The sequence below is a fragment of the Hyaena hyaena genome, unplaced genomic scaffold (assembly GCF_003009895.1).
Source record: "Hyaena hyaena isolate Hyena2069 unplaced genomic scaffold, ASM300989v1 scaffold_42, whole genome shotgun sequence".
In the NCBI taxonomy this organism is placed as follows: domain Eukaryota; kingdom Metazoa; phylum Chordata; class Mammalia; order Carnivora; family Hyaenidae; genus Hyaena; species Hyaena hyaena.
The window spans coordinates 3,471,203-3,491,657 of NW_024080674.1; the positions used below are offsets into that span (position 1 = coordinate 3,471,203).

The 20,455-nt window shown below is 54.7% G+C and overlaps 1 protein-coding gene across 2 annotated transcripts in view; it reads right to left on the minus strand.

Annotated features, from left to right (window-relative positions):
- Window positions 1–20,455, minus strand: part of BCAS4 (breast carcinoma amplified sequence 4) — an 89,722-nt gene that overhangs the window by 24,550 nt on the left and 44,717 nt on the right. Inside the window, exon 5 of one of the 2 annotated variants that reach the window (XM_039230034.1) lies at window positions 5,378–5,533. In XM_039230034.1, coding sequence (XP_039085965.1) covers window positions 5,408–5,533 — 126 coding nt within the window. In that variant the 3' untranslated portion in view covers window positions 5,378–5,407. Of the gene's footprint in view, window positions 1–5,016; window positions 5,534–20,455 lie in introns of those variants that run through there. The other variant, XM_039230033.1, reaches the window with a different exon arrangement.

The window sequence follows — 20,455 nt, forward strand, 5'->3', positions numbered from 1 at the left end:
GAGAGTTGGTGACCCTATCAGTAGACGCCTCTGGGGGTGTCTACCCAGCCTGTAACTCTGCTCTCTGAGAGCCCCCCCTCACACCCCAAGCAGGAGAGTTTTTGTCATGAGTGGATGTTAGATTTTGGCAGATGCTTTTCTCCCCATCGCTGGAGATGATCGCGTGCATTTTGACTTGTATTAATACAGGCTGTTACACTGATAGATGTTCAGATGTTAAACCAACCTTGCATTCCTAGGAGAGATCGCGCTCGGTCAGGGTGTATCATCCATTGTATAGGTTGCTGGATTCGGTCTGCTAACATTTGGTTCCGAACTTCTACATCTATATTCGTGAGGGATATTGGTCTATAGTTTTCTTATGATGTCTCTGTCGGGCCTGGTATCAGTCACTTCCATAAGGAGGGCCATGAAAAGCACACACGTCTAGAGTAAGAGCACACCCTCTGATCCCAGGGAATTCGGAACTGGGGCACAGAGATGCTTGGTGGCCTGCCAGTTGCTTGAATTGCAATGGCCACGCAGCTGTTGCTTCTCCCCAGCTGCATTTCTTCACAGACCCCACATCCTAATAAATTCTCCATGGTCTGAGGGCCTCGGGTTCTAAGGCTCTTACATGCAAGTGCCCGCAGAGGCCAGCAGATCAAATAAATTAGTGAAACAATTTGGATACAAGAGAAACCTGGAGAGCATGAGCCCCTCTAAAGCGATGCAGCTTTAGCTCATTGTTTCCCCACAACAGCGTGAGCCCAGTATTGCCAGAGATTCTGTTTTTTTGTTTGTTTTTTTTAAAATTTTGAGAGACAGTGAGAATGGGGGAGGGGCAGAGAGAGGGAGACAGAACGCCAAGCAGGCTCCGCACTGTCAGCACGGAGTCCGATGCAGGGCTCGAACTCACAAAAGCCAGAGCTCATGACCTGAGCCGAAACCGGCTCGGTGGGACGCTTTAACCGACTGAGCCACCCAGGCGCCCCAGATATTCCAGTTTTTGAAGAGAAGATGGAAATCCAGTTCTTTAATGTGGACCATCCTAAGTTTTAATTGCTGGCAACTGATTTTAGTTAAAAATTTCTGAATCGGTAGGGGCGCCTGGGTGGCTTAGTCGGTTTAAGCGTCCGACTTTCGCTTAGGTCATGATCCCGTGGTTCGTGGGTTCAAGCCCCGCATCGGGCTCTGTGCTGACTGCCAGCTCAGAGCCTGGAGCCTGTTTCAGTCTGTGACTCCCTCTCTCTGACCCTCCCCTGCTCACGCTGTCTCTCTCTCCTAGAAAAGAAAACAAAAAAAAAAAATTAAAAAAAATTTTTTTTGAATCGGTAAACACCAAAAAAGTATATAAAGAAAACTGAAACAGGAAAAAGGCCACTTCCTACCCCAAAAAGATATTCACTGTTCTCAGACGTTTGTTTATCCTTCCAACGAATGTTAATGCCTTTCTCACACAGATGGTGAACATATCACACACATTCTCCTGTACCTTGGCTTGCGTATCTTGGTGACATTTCCATACCAACTCATAGAGGACTCCTTTTTGTTCTCAGATTATTTATTTATTTTGAGAAAGAGAGACAGGAAAGTCTCAAGTAGATTCCACGCTCACAGCACGGAGCATGACTTGGGGCTCGATCTCACGGCCCTGGGATTATGACCTGAACCAAAATCAAGAGTCCAACACTTAATGGCCTGAGCCACCCAGGTGCACCTCATTGAAAACTAATCCAGTTTTACAGTTTCAAAGGATTCCAGCCATCTGTGTGGACGTGGGCATCGTGTGGGCGTGGGCGTACTAACGGACACTTAGGTTTCTTCCCGCCTTGTGTTATTTCAACATGTGGAGAATAACCTTTCGCATTTATCATTTCTCTGCTGTGTGCGTATATTGGGAGGCGAGATCCCTAGAGGTGAAATTACTAGGTCCAAGGGCATCTATATTTGTAATTCAGATAGGCACAGCCCAGGAACCTCCCCCGGAATGGGGTCTCACGGCCACTGCAGGAGAACACTTCCTTCTTCAAAATTTCACTAACGAGCAGCGTCATCAAATGCATTCATGTTTGCCAGACTGAAATAGCAAAAACTGAGGAATTTCAATATTCTCTCCTACCTCCTGGTACAGATCGAATCTCTCTTCATATGATTGTCTTTCACATTCTCTTTCCTGTGAAATGCCTGTTCATACCCTTTGCCCATTTCTCTACTTTTTCTCTTATTTGGAGGAGCTGTTTATATATTAGGGAGACTATCCCTTTGTAATACGTGCTGCACATATTAGTTTCCCAATTTGTCATTTGTCATTTTGGGTCATTCATCTTTCAAATTTGCTTAGGATTTATTGTATTATAGGGGATTTTTTTTGGGGGGGGGGTTGAATTTTTGGTTTGTTTTTGCCATGCAGAGGATTTAACTTTTTTATATGTAATCAAATCTAGCTTTAAGGCTTCTGGATTTTGAGTCCTTCTCCAATGTTTCCGCCTCTCTGTATAAATTCGTTTTATACATCTAACTCATCCTTAATCCATGTGGAATTTTGGAAATGTTCCTGTACAGAGTGAGGTATGGAACTCACTTTATTTTTTCCAGATGGTTACCCAGTTGTGTCAACATGAAAACATTTTTAAACAGTTCAGGGCAAACCACACATTTCTGCCAACCCGTAAGCCACCTTCTTGAAATCTCTTGCTTTGATAGACACGAGGTTCACACCGACTGGGAAAGTGGGGAGGCGGCTGAACAAAGAGCCTTGCTCCTATGAAGACCTGCAGTGCCTTTCCAACTAGTGGCCCACAGGAGAACCCCTTCCCAGGCTGCAAAATGACCTTTGCAAGGCCCGTGGAGCCTCCTCAAGCCGGTCGTCGAGGCCTTCCTGTACGTGCAAGACATCGGGTCACCTCTCACAAGGACACTGCCTCCAGCAGCTCAAAGCACTGAGGTCAGAATCGCTGGCAGGCTCTGTGTCCTGGCTTTCCCTCCCCCGAGGTATCCCCAAGTGTCCCTAAATTTGCAGGTTTGGCACTACAACTCCCAGAAAACTCGGACTGGCCAATCCTGGGTCATTAGTCAGCTTCCTTCACAGATGCTCTCCTGCAACCTCTCCCTTCCTCGCTGACTTGGGGGAAAAGGGGGCGTCCCTAAAAGAAGCCAGGACAGCAAAACGCAGAGAGGCCTAGCTGGGCTTGAGGCAGCTCCCACTCTTCCACGGCCAGTCCTTACTCTGCAATTTAAGGGCAGTCCCTGAGGCACTGGCTGTGGATGCTCCTGGATGCCAGTGATCTGCTGAGAAGGAACACACAGTCAGCCATTTCCCCACGGCGCCAATCACCACAACACCGTCACCCATTACGGTGCTCGTGGCCGGCCCTGAGTCAAGCGCTCGCACACTTCTTTTCATCCTCCTCAACACCCAGTGGGCAGGTGCCCTCATTCTCCGCATTCTTGGGGAGGAGGAAGCTGAGCTCAGAGAGGGTGAGCAACGAACCGAGGGCCACACAGCTGAGGTGTGCAGGAGATGATGGTGCCACCCAGGCAGGCTGACCTCAGAGCCTATAAGCTCCTGGCCACAGTCCTGTGGGTCTCTATTTTAGGACACTCAAGATGCTGTGGCTTGATCACATGACATCCCCGTCACCTCTCTCTGGCCCCTGCTCCAGGCTCTGAAAGGGAAAAGCAGCCTGGGCGTCCCCAGCAATCAACGTCTGCTCGGGCTGCTGGAAATCGGTGTCCTCGCCCCTTGCCTGAAAAATTAACTTCCCGTCGAATCTCTGCTCTCCCTGAGCAGACACAGTGGGGCACACTGAGCATCTGGGCTTCGCTAAAAACAGTGCCGTTCAGTAACAGCCACGGGAGCGACCTGTCTGCAGCTACGTCTCAGCCACGGAGCCATGGACAACACCATCCACTCGCCCTCCGGCCACAGGAAGTGCAGACGCCAGCAGCACCCGTCTACACTGACAGGTGTCAGGATGCCGTTAGCCCGGGGTGGGGTTTGTGAAAATTCAGTGGACCTTACACCTAGGCGAATCTTTCTGTGTACAAACTATACCTCGGTAATTTAAAATAAGACATAGAAGTTTTCACTAAAAAAAAAAAAAAAAGTAACTTCCATGGACAAATGCTGGCTTTTCTTGGGGCACCTGGACAGCTTAGTCCGTTGAGCTTCTGGCTTCGGCTCAGGTCAGGGTTCATGAGTTCGAGACCCACATTGGGCTCTCTGCTGTCAGCGCACAGCCTGCTTTGGATCCTGTCTCTGCCCCCACCCCTGCTTATGCTCTCTCTCAAAAACAAACAAATATTAAAAAAGAAAAGGAAAGAAAGAAAACGAAAAAACGCTGGCTCTTCTTGAAATAAGGTGTCTGTCTGTAGCTTTATTTCCAAGAAACTGTCCTAAAATTGTCAAGATGCAGCTTTTCCCTTGCTTTTCTACTGCTCAGTCTCCTGATTCATTAGGTTACGTTTCCTTGAAATTCTAATGCCCGTATGCTGTTCAGTTAGGCGTGTGTATGTGTTTTTTTGGCTCTGTGAGGAATTCCAGAAAAACCAGAATTCTCCATCACCAAACAGAAATCGGGAATTTCAGGACAAAGCAGGAACTTCAATCGCATGAGAAGAGATTAAGGCAAACCTACCTTTGAAGACCCCAGGAAATCCTTATGACCTCTGCATTTTTTTTTTTTTTTGCTTTTAAGTTTATTTTGAGTAAGAGAGAGAGAGAAAGGGAGCAGGAGCAAGGGGTGGGCAGACGGAGGGAGAGAGAGAATCCCAAGCAGACTCCTCAATCAGCAAAGAGCCGGATGTGGGGTTTGATCTCACGAACAAGACCTGAGCCGAAATCAAGAGTCCCTCGCTTCACCGACTGAGCCACCCAGGCGCCCCATGACCTCTCCCTTCTTGCTGGGACTCTGAAGGCCAGAGGCGCCCCCTCCCCTCAGGCGAGGTGCTCCCTAATGAGCAGAGTGGGAGGTGCAGGCTTGCCTGGTGGCAGGAGCTCCCTTCCAGAGGACATCTGCACCCGGACCACACATGAGCTCTTGACACCTTTATTGAGATGATTCACAGGCCAGTGGGCACTGCGCTTGGCGGCCAAACCAGCCGCAGAGATGGACCTGGAGCCATGCACCCCGGTGCCCGAGCGCCGCCCCCCAACCCCCCCATGATTTCCACGCAAAGCCCGGCACAGAGAGACGATCTCGCTGAGACCCGCGCGCCCGGCCCCAGGACACCAGGCGGGCCCGACGCTGGTGGGAACCGTCTCTCTGACTCGGCGCTGCACGCGTGGGCTCCAGATGCTTCTCCAAACCCCGCCGTTTCACATGAAGCAAGAGAGGAAACGCAAAACACAAATGCACAGCGAGGAGACCAGACCCCCGAGCCGCTGCGCGCGCACGGTCACTTCCCGACGACCCGGCGGCACAGCTCACACGCGCCGGCGCCGGCGGCGGCTGGGGGTCCTGGGCGCGGCCCCCGCGGCCCCGGGGAAGTAGTCCTCCGTCCGGTACAGCGCGGGCAGCTGGAACGGCAGGGGCGCCGGCGTGGACGGCTTCTGGAACGACAGAAAACGGGGTGCCCCGTGAGCCATTTCAGTTCCCGGGTTCTGGGACCTGGGAAGTCCAGTTGGGGGACTGGACGCATCCTGCAGGGACGTGGCCCGAAGGGACAAGGACCCCAGGATTCTTGGGCGGCAGTGCCCGCGAGAGCCAACGCCACCCACACGGACAGGCAGGGCCAGGCTGTGACAGAGAATAACCGAGAAGGCATGTGTCCCTCGTGCGAGGTGGGGGAGGGGCCTCCACGCGACTGCGCATGCGCACAGGTGCTCAGAGCCCCCCCCCCCCCCCCCCGCCCAGGCCCAGCCCCGGACCTGCTGCTGGGCAACGCCGGGGGGGGGTTGGGGGTGAGCATTCTCGCTGGGGTCCCCATCTGTGCCGCCTCAAGCTGGTGCCATATGAATGTGTTAGTTTTCAAAAAAAAAACCATTTTAAGAAGTGCTCGCTTATTTCTGGTGCGGAGTTTTGCTGAGAAGGGTGGGGAGGAGACACTTCCGCCAAGCAGCCCTCCCCAAGCACTGGTTGGTGAGACCCTTTCTCAGGGAGAAACCAGATTCACCGAGGACCGGACCGAGTCAAACAGCGCTTCTCAAACGTGGCCGCAGGCCGAACCCCCTGGGGGAGCTTCTGCTTGGGCCGCCTCCCCTCCCCCCCACCCCCGGCCCTGAATCTGAGGACTCTGGTCCGGGGTGTGGACCTGCAGAGCCGGACGATCCCAATGCCTGCGACCCCTAGGGAGGAGGGGGGTCGGGCTCTGCTGGCAGACAGGCCGGTAGTGGGGCTCGGGGGTGCAGAGGGCGGAGCAGATCCTTCCGAATGCCTGCATCTGGGGTCCCCGTTTCCCCCCACATCCGCCCCCAGCTGAGACACGGCTGGGACGGCGTGCAGGTGCCGCGCCGGGGGGTGGGGGCTCTGGCTGCCCGCCAGCAACCGCGCTCCCAGAGCGGGCGGCCTGCGCGTGCCCCGTGCCAGGCTGGTGCATACGCCGCCTCTGTGCACACTTGTTCCCACAGAGACGCCCTGACCACCATCCCCGTCGTGGAGGCGGGGAAACCAAGGCTGGGGCGGGGAGGGGGGGGCTTACCCACGTCCCACGTCCTCCATGCGTCCGCCCAACTCCACCACCATGTCCTGAGCGCCTGCACTGCCCGGCCTACCCGGCACCCACGGAATGCCACTGCCACGGGATGGCTAACGGTGGGCAGGCACAGGGACCTGTAGAACCCAGGGGTGGCCCAACTCCTCCTCGGGGGTGGGGCTCAGGGGGGTCTCCAGAGGCTTGAGCCATCCAGGGCCCCCAGCCCTGAGCAGGCAGGGTGGGAAGGGCACTCACACACTGTGTGCAGGGTGGGGGTGGGCACGGACTTGGGGACTCCAGTGGCTCAGCGTGGAAGGGGGCCACAGGGTGTGGACAGAGATGGGCCCTTGGAAGCCACGCTAAGAACTTCATCCCAAGAGACCAGAGAGCCACTGAAGTCACTAATCGGGAATGTGTGTGTGATTCGGTAGGTGTTTCAGAAAGAGCAGAAATGAGGGGAAAGAGGGGATCAGGGAGGAGGCTGTGGCCAGTGTCCCCTAAAGGTGAGCAGCTAGGCTTAGGGCGGGAGTGGACAGATTCTAATGTCCGAGCCCCAAAGCCCTGAACTTTCCCCCACACCAAACCCTCTTTCTCTGCAGAAGGAAACCATCAACTTATTTCAAATAAGACCGCACGTGCTCAGGTGTCTTACTTCCCGCCCTGTGCCATCACCCCTGCCGGGAAAACGAGAATAACTTAGTTCACCTTGGCCAAGGGCCAGCCGCACAGAAGGGCAAAGGAACACTCTGTCCATCCGCCCTGGGTCCGCCACCCTTGGCTCGGCCTCCTTGGGGGTACTTGGGGCCCAGGCCTACCTCCTGGCTCCTTTCTCTAGCACCTTCCTGGGCTGTCCCCTGCACCCCTGGACAGGATGCAAGTCCTCTGAGAGCTCCATGACCAGAGCGCAGCCAGGAAATGGACCCCAAGATACACGTCACAGCCTGAGGGATGCAATCCGTGGCTAGCCCCCAGGCTTAGAGTCTCTTCACCCCATTTCTCCTGAGAACTGGCCATTGTAGTATCTGGGAAATGAGCAAACAATGAAAGCTCGAAGACTCGCTCCCTCGCCTGACACATGGGGGCCAAAGAGCATTTTGTGATCATGAAAAGACAGGTCCCTTCTCCTGACCCTCAGGTCCCAGGCAAGGGAAGGGCCATGAAGGGTGAGTGGCCAAGCCAGAGCTAGTGTCCTGGCCCAGGCACGTGGCTTTATCCTGACCCCCTATTCTCTTTGAATAGTCCTGTTCAAAGGCCGGGGTGGGGGTGGGGTGGAGGTTCTGAATGGGTGTGAGAGACGGGGCTTCTGTCTCCTCCTCCGAGGAAAGAGACTTCCAAAGCGGGAAGAAAATCAATATAATTAAGACAGGATCAAGGAGAAGGCATCGTAAGAGCCTCCCAGCAGCCCTGGACCAACCCCCTGCCAAGCTCTCGGGGCACATGGGGAAGTGCAGGGTGGTGACGCATCGCCGCTTGCAGAACTGAGCCTGAAGTCAGCCTATGATGAGCTGGGGGCCCAGCGTGGCTCAGGGCACAACTCTCGGAGAGCGTGTGGGCATGGAGCGGGCACGGGCCCCTCTAATCTCTACTGCCCACTGGTATCAGCCTCTTGATCTACAGATCACTTGTGCCTGTGCCCACCCAATGGCGCAGGTGGGACCCGGGAGCCGGGGTCCACTAAGTCTGTCTAGTTCTAAGCCCAGCCTTTGCCCGTCACCAGAAACAACCCAAGTCTTCGGGGACAGCAGCAAACCCAAACCCTTGAGAATCTCAGTCCTCAGAGCTCTCCACCTCCCACCCCTCCTTCTATGGCTTTCAGGTGAGCAAGGAGGAGTGTCCACCTCTCGGCTCCCCAGCTCGCAGCAGGAATGTTCCACCAGCCTGGGACGGGCGGGGAGATGCCGAAATCTGACACTGCAGCTCCAAGACTCTGCCCCACCCCCGCCGCCTCTCTCGGAGTGTCCCCCCACCCCCCACCGGGAGCTCGGAGGAGCCCAGAGCGTGCTGGCCTAAGGCCCTGGGCCTGGCCTGCTCTCCACAGTCTGCCCACATTCCTGCATCCTTGCTTCTACCCTGGACACCCAAATTCTCAAACCTGGGGCCCACACACCAGACGGATGTGTGCTTGGTCTGCTTCATGATTTGAAAAAAAAAAAATGGAATTAATTGCAAACATGTAACAAATCAGGAGATTTCTCATGAAAACCAGACGGCCAACTTCTCCTGGAAAATCAGATGATCTGGCAGCTCTGGGCCCGCAGCTCGTCGTGGCTCGGGGTGGCTGAACGGGGTGGCTGGACAGAGGAGCGGGGGGTATACTTCCCTGGGCCCCAGATGGCTCCTGGCCACTTCACCATTTCTATATCTTGCAGCTTCCGGCAGAAACCCCAAAGCTGGCCACTCCGGCGGTCCGCCATCAGGCCGCTTTTCTAACAACCCCCCACCCCCATCCCAGTGGCTGTTGCAGCACTGGGTCCAAGGCAGATCACTGTCTTCTAAAGCTAAGCTCTCCCACCTCAGGGCCTTGACTTGCCCTGTACCACCTTCTCCCTTGTTTCCAGAAATCTCCACAGGCCCTTGGAAGTCCTGGCCCGCCTTGTATCTCCCTCTCGGGAAGCCCTGACTGAACATTCCTCATCCTGGTCTGCTTTCTGCTCAGGCCAGGGTCTGCAGACTTGCTCTGTGAAGGGCCAGACAGAAAATATTTTAGGCTTTGCAAGCCACGCAATCTCTGTTGCAACTGCTCAACTCTGCCCTCATAGCACAGCGGCCGCCGCAGAGAATGGGTAAACTAACAGCATGGCTGCGTGCCAATAAAACTTTATTTGCAAAAATGGAGGCAGGCCAGATGTGGACCCCCAGCCATGGTTTGCCCCCGAATCAGTGGATCAGGACAACAAATCCTTCCCTGTATCTCCCATTCAGTGGGGACTGAGGCACCAGACACGGGCTGTAGGACTCGGGGCCAGGCCCTCCCAGCCCCAAGGACCTCGGGAGAGGTTCTCTCACTGAGAAAACAATCTTTATACCTACTGTGCCCCAGGCTACACACATTATCTGTGCCACTGACAGCCCTCTTTAAGGTAAGGCTTCTTCCTCCCCTTGAGCCTCACTTTCCTCTGGTAAAATGGGGGTAATGCTGTCAATTTCACAGAGTCCCGTCTGGAGCACAACAGTGATGCTGGAGGTGCTGCAGCCACTTTGGGACCATGAGGATAAGAGACACATGCTAAGGGCAGTCCAGCAGCCGGGAAGAGCCTGGATCCCCAGTAGCTTCCTTGAGAAGCCCCATCAGCATCACTGGCCACTCAGGACTTCTTGTCACATGAGGCAAAAACACAAATCCTATTTTGGTTAAACCACTTTGCTCAGGCTTCTGTTATGCAGCTGAACACAGCCTGACTGACACATGCTAGATTGTTCTCATCATCACCCTATTTGACAGCGAGTCACTCAAGGTCAAGCAGAGAGTTAAATGAGTGGAGCCAAGACTTAACTCAAGTTGTTTAGACAATGAAATACAATGATCTCAAGAAAAGAAAAAAAGTGAAAACTGCTAGATGGAAAGACAAGCAGACACAAGAGAGACACAAATCTCAAAATAATCCCACATGGTACAGAAGATTTCCCACTGGCTTCTATATGTATCACGCCCCTCCGGGAGCTCGAGCTGAGCTGGCCCTCCCCTTGACGGGGCTGCACGTGGCAATTTGCTTCCAAAGAGTAGAAAGGAGGAAAAGTGCTCAGGAAAAACCTGGCAAACACTCCCTCAGTCAGGTGGTCAAGGTCAACACTATCAGTGATACATCTTGTTGACAGCACGTGCCCCTGGATGTGACACGGTGAGAAGGCACTTCAGCTCTGCGATCTTCCTCACCAAACCCATAACGCCAACTGAACCACAAGAAAAACACCAGATCGGCCATAACAGAGGGATATTGTACAAAGTACTTAACCGATATTCCTCAAAACTGTCAAGGTCATCAAAAACAAGGAAAGCGGGAGAAGGTGTCATAGACCAAAGGCGGCTAAGGAGGCACGGTGACTAAATAGGATACGGTTTGTACGTTGGATGCAATCCTGGAACAGAAAACTGGCAAAATCCAAATAAACTGTGGAGTTTAGTTATTAACAATCCATCGAGGTCGGTCCCCAGGCTGTGACAATGCAGTAAAATGAGATATGAATAATGAGGGAAGCTGGGTGAGGGGTACGTGGGAACTTGGTACTATCACAGAAACCTGTCTCTAATTCTAAAATTAAGGAATGTATTTGGGGGCTGGGGGAAGCAACAGACGAAAGAAACAGCTCTATCTGTGCAGACCAAGCCCCTGGCCTTGAGTACTGAGCACTTTCTGGGCACCCAGCCCATGACGGGCCCTCCAGATTCACAGCCTATCTGTTCTCACAGCTGCTGAGAAAGACAGGTATCCCTGATCCCATTTTGCAGAAGAGGAAACCGAGGGTCAGAGAGGTACTTGCCCAGATACTCAGCTGGGAACTGGCAGAGATGGATTTGAACCCAGGACCACACAGCCAGGACACTGGACGTCCAGGGGCTGAGTGGGGCCGGGGATGAGCTCTGAGTGCAGGACTCAGGAGGTCCCTTTATCACCTGCTTTCCAACCCTAGCAACTCCGGGAGGCCCCTCCCTTCAGCCTCCTCGGGGATTGCAACCTGGTGGCCTTCGGTGAGCATTTGGCCCCCAGACACGACTGGTTTGGCTCCTGCAAATTTAGAAACGAGTTAGCCGCCAGCATGGAAGAACGGGGATGTTTCAAATAAATACTGAGTTCCGATTTCTCTTGAAAGGAGCGATCTGGCCACCCTGAGCCCACATTCCTGTGGGGGGGGGGAGCTGGCTCCCCGCCCCCCACAGGGCATGTGCTGTCTGGTCCACCGCTGTCCCCACCGGGCCTGACTCACGCGTCCGCAGGACCCGCCAAGTGCTGTGGGCAGCTGAGCTGGCTCGGGGGTCCCGCCACATCTCTGCGACACGGGGCTGTCGAGGAGCCGGACGGAGAAGGCGCCCTTCCAGTCCCTTGCCCCGGGCCCCGTGGGCTGGGAACCGCCAGCGGCCACTGCCCTCCCACCATCTCCCCGGATGCTCGCGAAAGCCCGTGCGGCGGAAACTGCGACGGTGCCTGTTCTGCGGTGCGAAGGGCAGGTGTGGACAGGACAGGGTAGGTCACATGCAGGTGACACAGCTGGTGAAAGGCCGAGCTAGGAATCCGAGCGGGCTCTCCTGACCTTCAGGCACCGCCCCCTGCCCCAGCCAGCCCACAGGACCGTCCCCCTGGGTCCCAGCCTCCCTCCTGTGCACCTCAGGCCACTCCTGGCTACTCTGCCTGCGAAGTTCTGTGTTTGCTCCAGGGCCCCCAGTCTTCCAGAATGCTCTGACAGCTGTGAGCAGAGCTCCGCCCATTTCTCTGTAAGCAGCCCCTGCCTGTCGGATCCTGCCTGCAGCGCTGGACTGGCCCGGCTCACAACGCCCGCGAGCTGACGGTGGGACCCTCCCACCCACCTGGGCCACCAGCCCCGATCTCTGCCAACGCAGTGACCCAGAGCAGTCACTCTGGGCAGGAGGAGGCAGCAGAGGAGCCAGGCAGGAGACGCCCACGGTGTGCGTCCCCCGCCCAGAAGGACTCGAGCAGCAGGGACAGGCTGGTAAAAATCTCGCTATAGGTGACGCTGACCCCCCGCAGCGGCTCTAGAAGGTTCGTGGATCCCCGTGGATTCTGCTTGTAGTTGGAGGAAAAGCGTTAACATGGAAACTAGCAGAGGAGGAGGCCCTAGAAGTCCTGCCAAGATACTGGCTCCTAAATCCAAACTCACACACGGTCTGGGAGGGGAGACGGACAGCCGGGCGGGAGGAGCCGTGTCATGGTCTCTTCCAGAACCAGGCCCTACGGGGTGGGTGGGGGTGGGGGGGGCCCAGCTCCTGACCCAGAGTCCGGTCTGTCTCCACCCTTGGCCAGGGCTCTGCTGTTGCATGCTCCCCCCTCCCTCCCTCCCCCCTCCGGCCCCTCCCCCCTCTGCGCCCCTCTTCCTGGAGCCCCGCCCACCCTTCATGGTTTGCATCGGAGTCATCCTGTTTGGACACCAAGTCACTTGGCCTTTGCTTCTCATCACACGGCCACCGACAGAACTGGCCGATTACCATCTACTTGCACGTGTATTGCTAACTGAGCACCTGCTCTGCTCGGGTATCATGAAGCCCTTCTACAGAGGAGGAAACTGAGGCTTTCAGCAGTTACGAGGCTCACTGTGGGGCCCACCCGCTACCCAGACCAGAGGCCCACAACCCACCCGCCCTCAATCCCTCTGCTAATTCCTCGCAGATCCCTGTCCCCATCACCACTGGGGCCCTGTCTGTGCCGCCTCCCAGCGCTGCTCATGTCCTTAAGCCATTCTGCACACAGCAGCCTGAGGAAACGTCTTAAGGAACAAATCTGATCGGGGTGCCTGGAGGGCTCAGTCGGTTAAGCGTCCGACCCTTGATTTTGGCTCAGGTCCATGATCTCACGGTTCCTGAGATCGAGACCCATGTCGGGCTCTGCGCTGACAGTGCAGAGCCCGCTTGGGATTCTCTCTCTCTCCATCTCTGCCCCTCCCCAGCTTGTGCTCTCTCTCAAAATAAATAAGTAAAAATTGAAAAATAAAGATATTTTTTAAAAAAAGAAACAAATCTGATCCTCCAGTAAGTACCCTGTGTCGGCGAGAATAAAATGGGGCTCTTCACTGCTGTCTTCAGGCCCTGCCACGAAGGTCACCAACGGGCACTCCTCTGGCGCAAGTCAGACCCACAGGTATGTCCTGCTTGGCCTCCACTGGGCTGAGTATCTTTTGCTGATTTTTGTTTGTCTGGTTGTGCTCTCATATTTTTGAATGGAATGCCTCTTCTCTTTAAAAGACGGATTTCAAGCTTCTCAGGTCAAAAATGGAAAGCTAGGGGCGCCTGGCGGCTCAGTGGGTTAAGCGTCTGACTTCGGCTCAGGTCATGATTTTGTGGTTCGTGGGTTCGAGCGTCGGGCTCTGCGCTGACAGCTGGGAGCCCGGAGCTGCTTCGGATTCAGTGTCCCAATCTCTGCTCCTCCCCCACTCACATCCTATGTGTGTCTCATTCTTTATCTCAAAAATAATAAATGTTAAAAAAAGTTTTTTAAAAATGCAAAGCCCTGGCGCACTGAGGGGTGATGACAGCTGGCTCTGAGCTGTGGCCACCGCCTCTTAGAGGGGACACGTCACCTGTCCAGTCCTACCAGCCACGTCACTCACTTCTGCCACCTGCCTGGCCCCTTAGAGCTGGGGTTTTCAACAGCCCAGAACCAAATGATCCGGTCTGACTCTGAATTGGGTCAGTCACCGCCCATCACTTGTATCCTCCAGCCCGGAGCTCTGTCCCCGGGCGTCCCCAGGGTCGGTCCCGACTGAGACCTTTGCACCTGCTGTTCCCCCTCAAGGCTTTTCTACTGGGTCTTCTCGTGCCGGTTTCTTCCTCCAGACCCTCCTAAGGGACCCCCGATTTCACCGGCCACCTTCCCTGCTCTGCTGCACCTCTGTGGGGTGCGTCCTGTCTACCTCTTTCCTCAGCACCCCCTCCAGACTGAGCGCGACAGGCACGGGACCCATGTCAGAGTTCGGGGCCACCGCCCCCACGGCAGCCAGAGCTGGCACACAGGAGACACGGGCGGCGGGAAATGAAAGAACTCAAATGTGCTCCACACCCAAGGCGGAGGGCAGGGAGGGCAGCCTCTTCCACGCCAGGGCTCAGAGGCCCGCGACCAGCAGTGACCAGCCCATTGTCCAGACGGGGACACCTGAAGGGGTCCTGTTCTGGAGCCCCTGGGTGGCTCAAGGCGGCATCCCTGCCCCGCCAGGTCTGGGACCCACTCCTGGAGGCACGAGATCACGTTAAAAAGAAAACACTCTCAAAGCAATGTGCTCCCCTGGATGAGCGCCTGGAACAGAAAACGGTTGTGAACCAAAAATCTGGTGGAATCCCAACAAAGCCTGAACTCAGTGAACAGCACTGGGCCAACACTGGTGTCCTGGTTCTGACGACAGTGACCCGGTGATGTGACAGGACAGTGAAGGGAATGGATTAAGGGACGCACGGGAACTCTGGATTGCCTCTACGCGTTCTCTGCAAATATAAATTATCTAAAATATATAGGCCAATTAAAAATAAATAAACAAGGGCGCCGGGGAGGGGGGCTCAGTTGGTTGAGCGTCTGACTTCAGCTCAGGTCATGATCTCACAGTTCGTGGGTTCGAGTCCCACGTCGGGCTCTGTGCTGACAGCTCAGAGCCTGGAGCTGCTTCAGATTCTGTGTCTCCCTCTCTCTCTGACCCTCCCCTGCTCGTGTGCACGCGTTCTGTCTCTCAAAAATAAACATTAAAATATTTTAAATAAATAAATGAAGCGCTCTGTGGCAGCAGATGCAAAATACTGAGGGAGCAACACAGATATGAGCTGCTAAATAATAATATCGATGTCACCGGGGCACCTGGGTGGCTTAGTCGGTTAAGTGTCCGACTTTCACTTAGGTCATGATCACACGTTCGTGGGTTCGAGCCCCACGTCGGGCTCTGTGCTGACTGCCAGCTCAGAGCCTGGAGCCTGTTTCGGAGTCTGTGACTCCCTCTCTATCTAACCCTCCCCTGCTCACGCTCTCTCTCTCTCCTAGAAATAAAATAAAAACATTAAAAAATAATAATAATATCGATGTCACCAGTCATAGTAACAGCCACTGAACCTTATTACGTTCTCTGAACTACTGCTCGTGACAATCCTGTGCAGAGGATATAACTGTAAATCCCGCTACCCAGATGTGGAGACCGAGACTCAGCAGGCTTAGGACCTTGCTCAAGGAGTGACACTTGTAGGTGACAGACAAGGCCAGGCCCACGGGCGTGCCGTCCACACAGTCACACAGGCCCCGTGCTTGTTTGATGCTCTATCACTGGCCTGAAATTCTTAATAAGCCTGGACAAAGGGTCCTGCAAGTGCTGTAGCTGATCCCAGGGTCTCTGGGTTCCCAAGGTAGCTTTTCTCCATGTCTCAGAAAGGTCACTCGTGGGAGAAATCTGCAAGTGACATATCAGATGAAGGTTTAGTATCCAAACTCTATAAAGAACGTACCAAATTCAACACCAAAAAACCAAAAAATCCAATGAAGACATGGGCAAAAGACATGAACAGACACTTCTCCAAAGAAGACATCCAGATGGCCAACAGACACATGAAAAAATGCTCAACATCACTCTTCATCAGGAAAACACAAATCAAAACCACACCAAGATACCACCTCACACCTGTCAGAATGGCTAACAACTCAGGCAACAACAGATGTTGGTGAGGATGTGGAGAAAGAAGATCTCTTCTGCACTGCTGCTGGGAATGCAAACTGGTGCGGCCACTCTGGAAAACAGTGCGGAGGTTCCTCAAAAAATTAAAAATAGAACTACTCTACGATGCAGCAATTGCACTCTAGGTATTTCTCCAAGGGACACAGGTGTGCTGATTTGAAGGGGTACAGGCTCCCCAATGTTTTGACATTAGCCAAAGTATGGAAAGAGCCCAAATTACCATCAACAGATGAATGGATAAAGAAGATGTGGTGTATATATACACAATGGAGTATTACTTGGCAATCAAAAAGGATGAAATCTTGCCATTTGCAACTACGTGCATGAAACTAGAGGGTATTATGCTAAGTGAAATTAGTCAGAGAAAGGCAAATATCGCATGACTTCACTCATATGTGGAATTTAAGATAAAAAGCAGATGAACATAAGAGAAGAGAATCAAAAGGGTGCCTTGGTGGCTCAGTCGGTTAAGCATCCAACTTCAGCTCAGGTCATGATCTCACGGTTTGTGGGTCTGAGCCCCGCGTCAGGCTGATCGCTCAGAGCCTGGAGCCTGTTTCGGATTCTGTGTCTCCCTCTCCTGCCCCTTCCTGTTCACACTCTGTATCTCTCTCTCAAAAATAAATAAACCTTACAAAATTAAAAAAAAGAAAAAAAGAGAGAAGAGAAGCAAAAACAATATAAAAACAAGGAGGGGGACAAAGCATAAGAGACTCTTAAATACAGAAAGCAAACAGGGTTGCTGGAGGGGAGGCGGTGGGGGATGGGCTAGATGGGGGAGGGGCGTCGAGGAGGCACTTGTTGGGACGAGCACTGGGTGTTATACGTAGGGGACAAGTCACTGGAATCTACTCCTGAAATCATCATTGCACTAGATGCTAACTAACTTGGGTGTAAATAAATAAACAAATGTTAACAAAAAACCCACCAGGCCACTGGTGGATGGCTTCATGGGCAGCACGGGGCCAGCATTCCCGGCTGAGAAGATGCCGTGGAGCAAAGGGTACAGTAGAGCAACGGCGCCTTTGAGGGGGACATCCGTGGACGGATTTGGCTGGAGCCAAGATTGACCCACTCTTTTTTTTTTTTTTTTAATGTTTTATTTATTTCTAGGAGAGAGAGAGAGAGAGAGAGAGACAGCGTGAGCAGGGGAGGGTCAGAGAGAGAGGGAGTCACAGACTGAAACAGGCTCCAGGCTCTGAGCTGGCAGTCAGCACAGAGCCCGACGCGGGGCTCGAACCCACGAACCGCGAGATCATGACCCAAGCGAAAGTCGGATGCTCAACCGACTAAGCCACCCAGGCGCCCCCAAGACTGACCCACTCTTGATGCAGAGCAGCAAAAGGAAGATCGTTTCCCAGCCCAGAGCATCACACCAGCTTCCTATTCCCTGGGGTCTGCTCAGCTCAGGAGCCCCACCCCCCCTCCCCATCAGACGGATTCTCCCCCTCCCCACAGGAGGCGTGGTCGTGTCCGGATTCGAGCCATTGGTGGTCCGCCTCCACGCCAGTGTCCACGGCCTAGACCGACAGCTGGCTAAGGCTCCCCAGCGGGCTCCTGTCCTGCGGGAGCTACACATTCCTCACTCTGATGCTGGTTAGCAATCGAATCCTTGGGGGTTTTGCTGGCTGGCAGGGGCCCGGAGCCAGTGGGTGCTAGAAGCCGCCTGCCCCCTGCCCAGCCCTCCCCCGGGGCTGAGCAGTCGCCTCCGGAGAGCAGAGGGCATCTGCTTCACGAGCCAGGCGCAGCCTGTCACCTGTGCTTATTCTCCCCCGTCCCGGGCATCCAGGCAGCCTCGGGGGCCTGTCTCCTCTCAGTTCACCCGTTCAGACCCCGGTGCTCCGGCAGCTCCGGTCTGGGCCCACGAACCCCTCCAGCGGGCGGCCCGGGGCCGCGGCCACCACACTGGTGTCACCCGGCCCTGGCCCCGGGAAGCCCTGTAACAGGAGCTCACCTGCCCTGGTCTGATTTAGACATTCTATCCGCTGGGCCCCCCTGAGGGGGACTACGGGTGATTTTCAAGGTCTGGAAAAATAATATGTGAGAGGGAGAGAAAGAAAAGGTGCCTGAGATGAAGAGAGCGGGGCCGGGAGCCAGCGACGGGGAAGGAGACGCGGACAAGGGGAAACACAGAAGAGGGACAGACACACACAAACGGGAGAGAGAGAGAGAAAATGCGGAAACAGGATGGGGGAGGGACTCAGGAAAAGTAGAAATAGATGGAAAGGAGGAGGGAACAGAAAGGGACGGTGAAGAGGGAGAGAGTGAGGAGATACGACAGAGAAGGAGAGGGAAGCACGGGGCCCAGGAGAAAAGTGGGGCACGCCCCGAAACGCGGTGGCAGGAGTGGGGGCACTTTGGGGACAGGGACCCAGGGGGGAGGAGATGGCCGGCGACAGGAGTGCGCGAGCTGGTCCGTGCATTCAGGACCTCTCCAACCCCAGGCCGGGCTGCTGCACCAGGTACGGGAGAAAACACCCGCCCACCACACCCCCCACCTGCCGGCCCCATCCCTGTGTCAAAGAAATCACATTCTCCCAAAGGACGGAGGCCGTCTCAGGACACAGGTCAGTCTTGTTGAAGGGACTCCATGTCACCTTAGGGGTAACGCTTTGCTCTTTTCCCATTTCATTCAGAGCCCTGGAAGCCCTGGTCTCAACCCTGCAGCCCAGAGCCCAGCCAGTGGCCTCAACTGGGGCCCAGCCCTCCAGCTGCAAAGAGGGAAAGGGGAGGAAGGGAGAGATGGTGAGTGAGCTCCCTCCCCCACGCCCACTCCAGACACCCAGCCCCGAGGCAGCCTCACCCCATCCACAGGGACATCTTCTGTCTCCTTCACGGGCTGGCCACGCCCCTGTGCCCGGTGCACCGAGAGGCTTAATCAACTCGCAATCAGTCACCAACCTAGAGCCCCTCTGCCTCCTGGGGTGATCTCATTCGGCTTCCGGCTCCATGCTGGCCCCCCTCCAGCCCTGAACCCCACACTCGTTCTCCAACTGGGGCTCCCCCTGCAAACACATCCAGACATCCTCTGAGTCCCACAGCCACTTGGATGTATCTCCAGGGAATAATGCTGAGCGAAAAAAGCCAATCCTGAAAGGTTACATGGTGTAGGATTCCATTTCTAGAACATTTCTGAAATAGCAGAATTTTAGAAATGGAGGGCAGAGTGGTAGCTGCTGGGGACTGAGCAAGGGTGAGATCCCTGTGGCATGGGAAGTGTTCAGTGGGGGGGTGCGGAGTGGTGGGGGGCGGAGCCTAACTAATGTAAATGTATGTAGAATTTATACAAATGCCTAGAACCTAAAACACCTGTGAGCAAAACGGGGCGACCTAAGAGCAGCTGATTGTATCAATGTCCACACTTGGTCGTGATATTATTATACTACAGTTTTGCAAAATGTTACCACTGGGGGAAAATGGGCTAAGCTTGAAGGGATTTCCCTGTATTCTTTCTTTTCTTTGAAGTGCTTATTTATTTTTGAGAGAGAGAGAGAGAGAGAGAGAGAGAGGGAGAATCGAGAGTAGGGTCCAGGCTCTGAGCTGTCAGCACAGAGCCTGACGCAGGGCTCGAACCCATGAACTGCGAGATCATGACCTGAGCCAAAGAGGGATGCTCAACCGACTGAGCCACTCAGGCGCCCCTCTCTGTATTATTTCTTAACCAGATGTGAATCTACAATTTTTGCCAAAAGAATTTCAATTAAATACCCTGTGCACACACGAGGAATAGACCCTGTTTCCCCAGCTCCGCCCTGACCGTGCCCCCCGGTCTAGGCCAACCGCATCTCTCCCTGGACCATCGCGGCGGCTCGGACCTCCCAGCCTCGGCTCTGGCCCCGTGCAGGCCGATCCCGCCTCACACCTTCTAGAGTTGAGTCCTGGCGCTGGCCCCCCACCATCCACCCCGTCCACCTCCGGCTCCGAGAGGCTGCCTGCTCAGCTCTCACTGCCCCCACAGCCGCCCAGGACAGCCGCACACGCCCTTCCACCTCCTTCAGGGCGCCGGCCACCTCCCTGCCCACCTCCCGTCCTCACACACCTACCTCCCGGCACTTCCTCGCTTTTCCATATCCCCCGGGACATATTATATATTACACTAGACTCTCAGCTGCCAGACGGCAGGAATATTTTCTGTCTTCCACGGGTTCCAAGGATCCGAAACAGCAAATGGCTCAGACAGATCTGTGGATATGTATTTGCTGAATGAATGAACGAGTATGTGAACGTATGAATGACCAAAGGACTAGAGGGGAGGTCCGTGGAGATCTGGCATCAAAGGAGTTAAGCCTGGCCCAGGGACTGGGGTCCTGGAGCAGCCAAGGAGGACTTACAGGGGAATGTGGGGGAGGAAGAGGCCAGGGTGGGCCTCACTCAGCACAGGGGGGATGGGTGGAGCTGTCTTCAGGAGCAAGAGCCTGAGGTACAAGGGAAAGCAGCCTAGGAGAACACCTTGCAGGCTGTCCACGCTGGC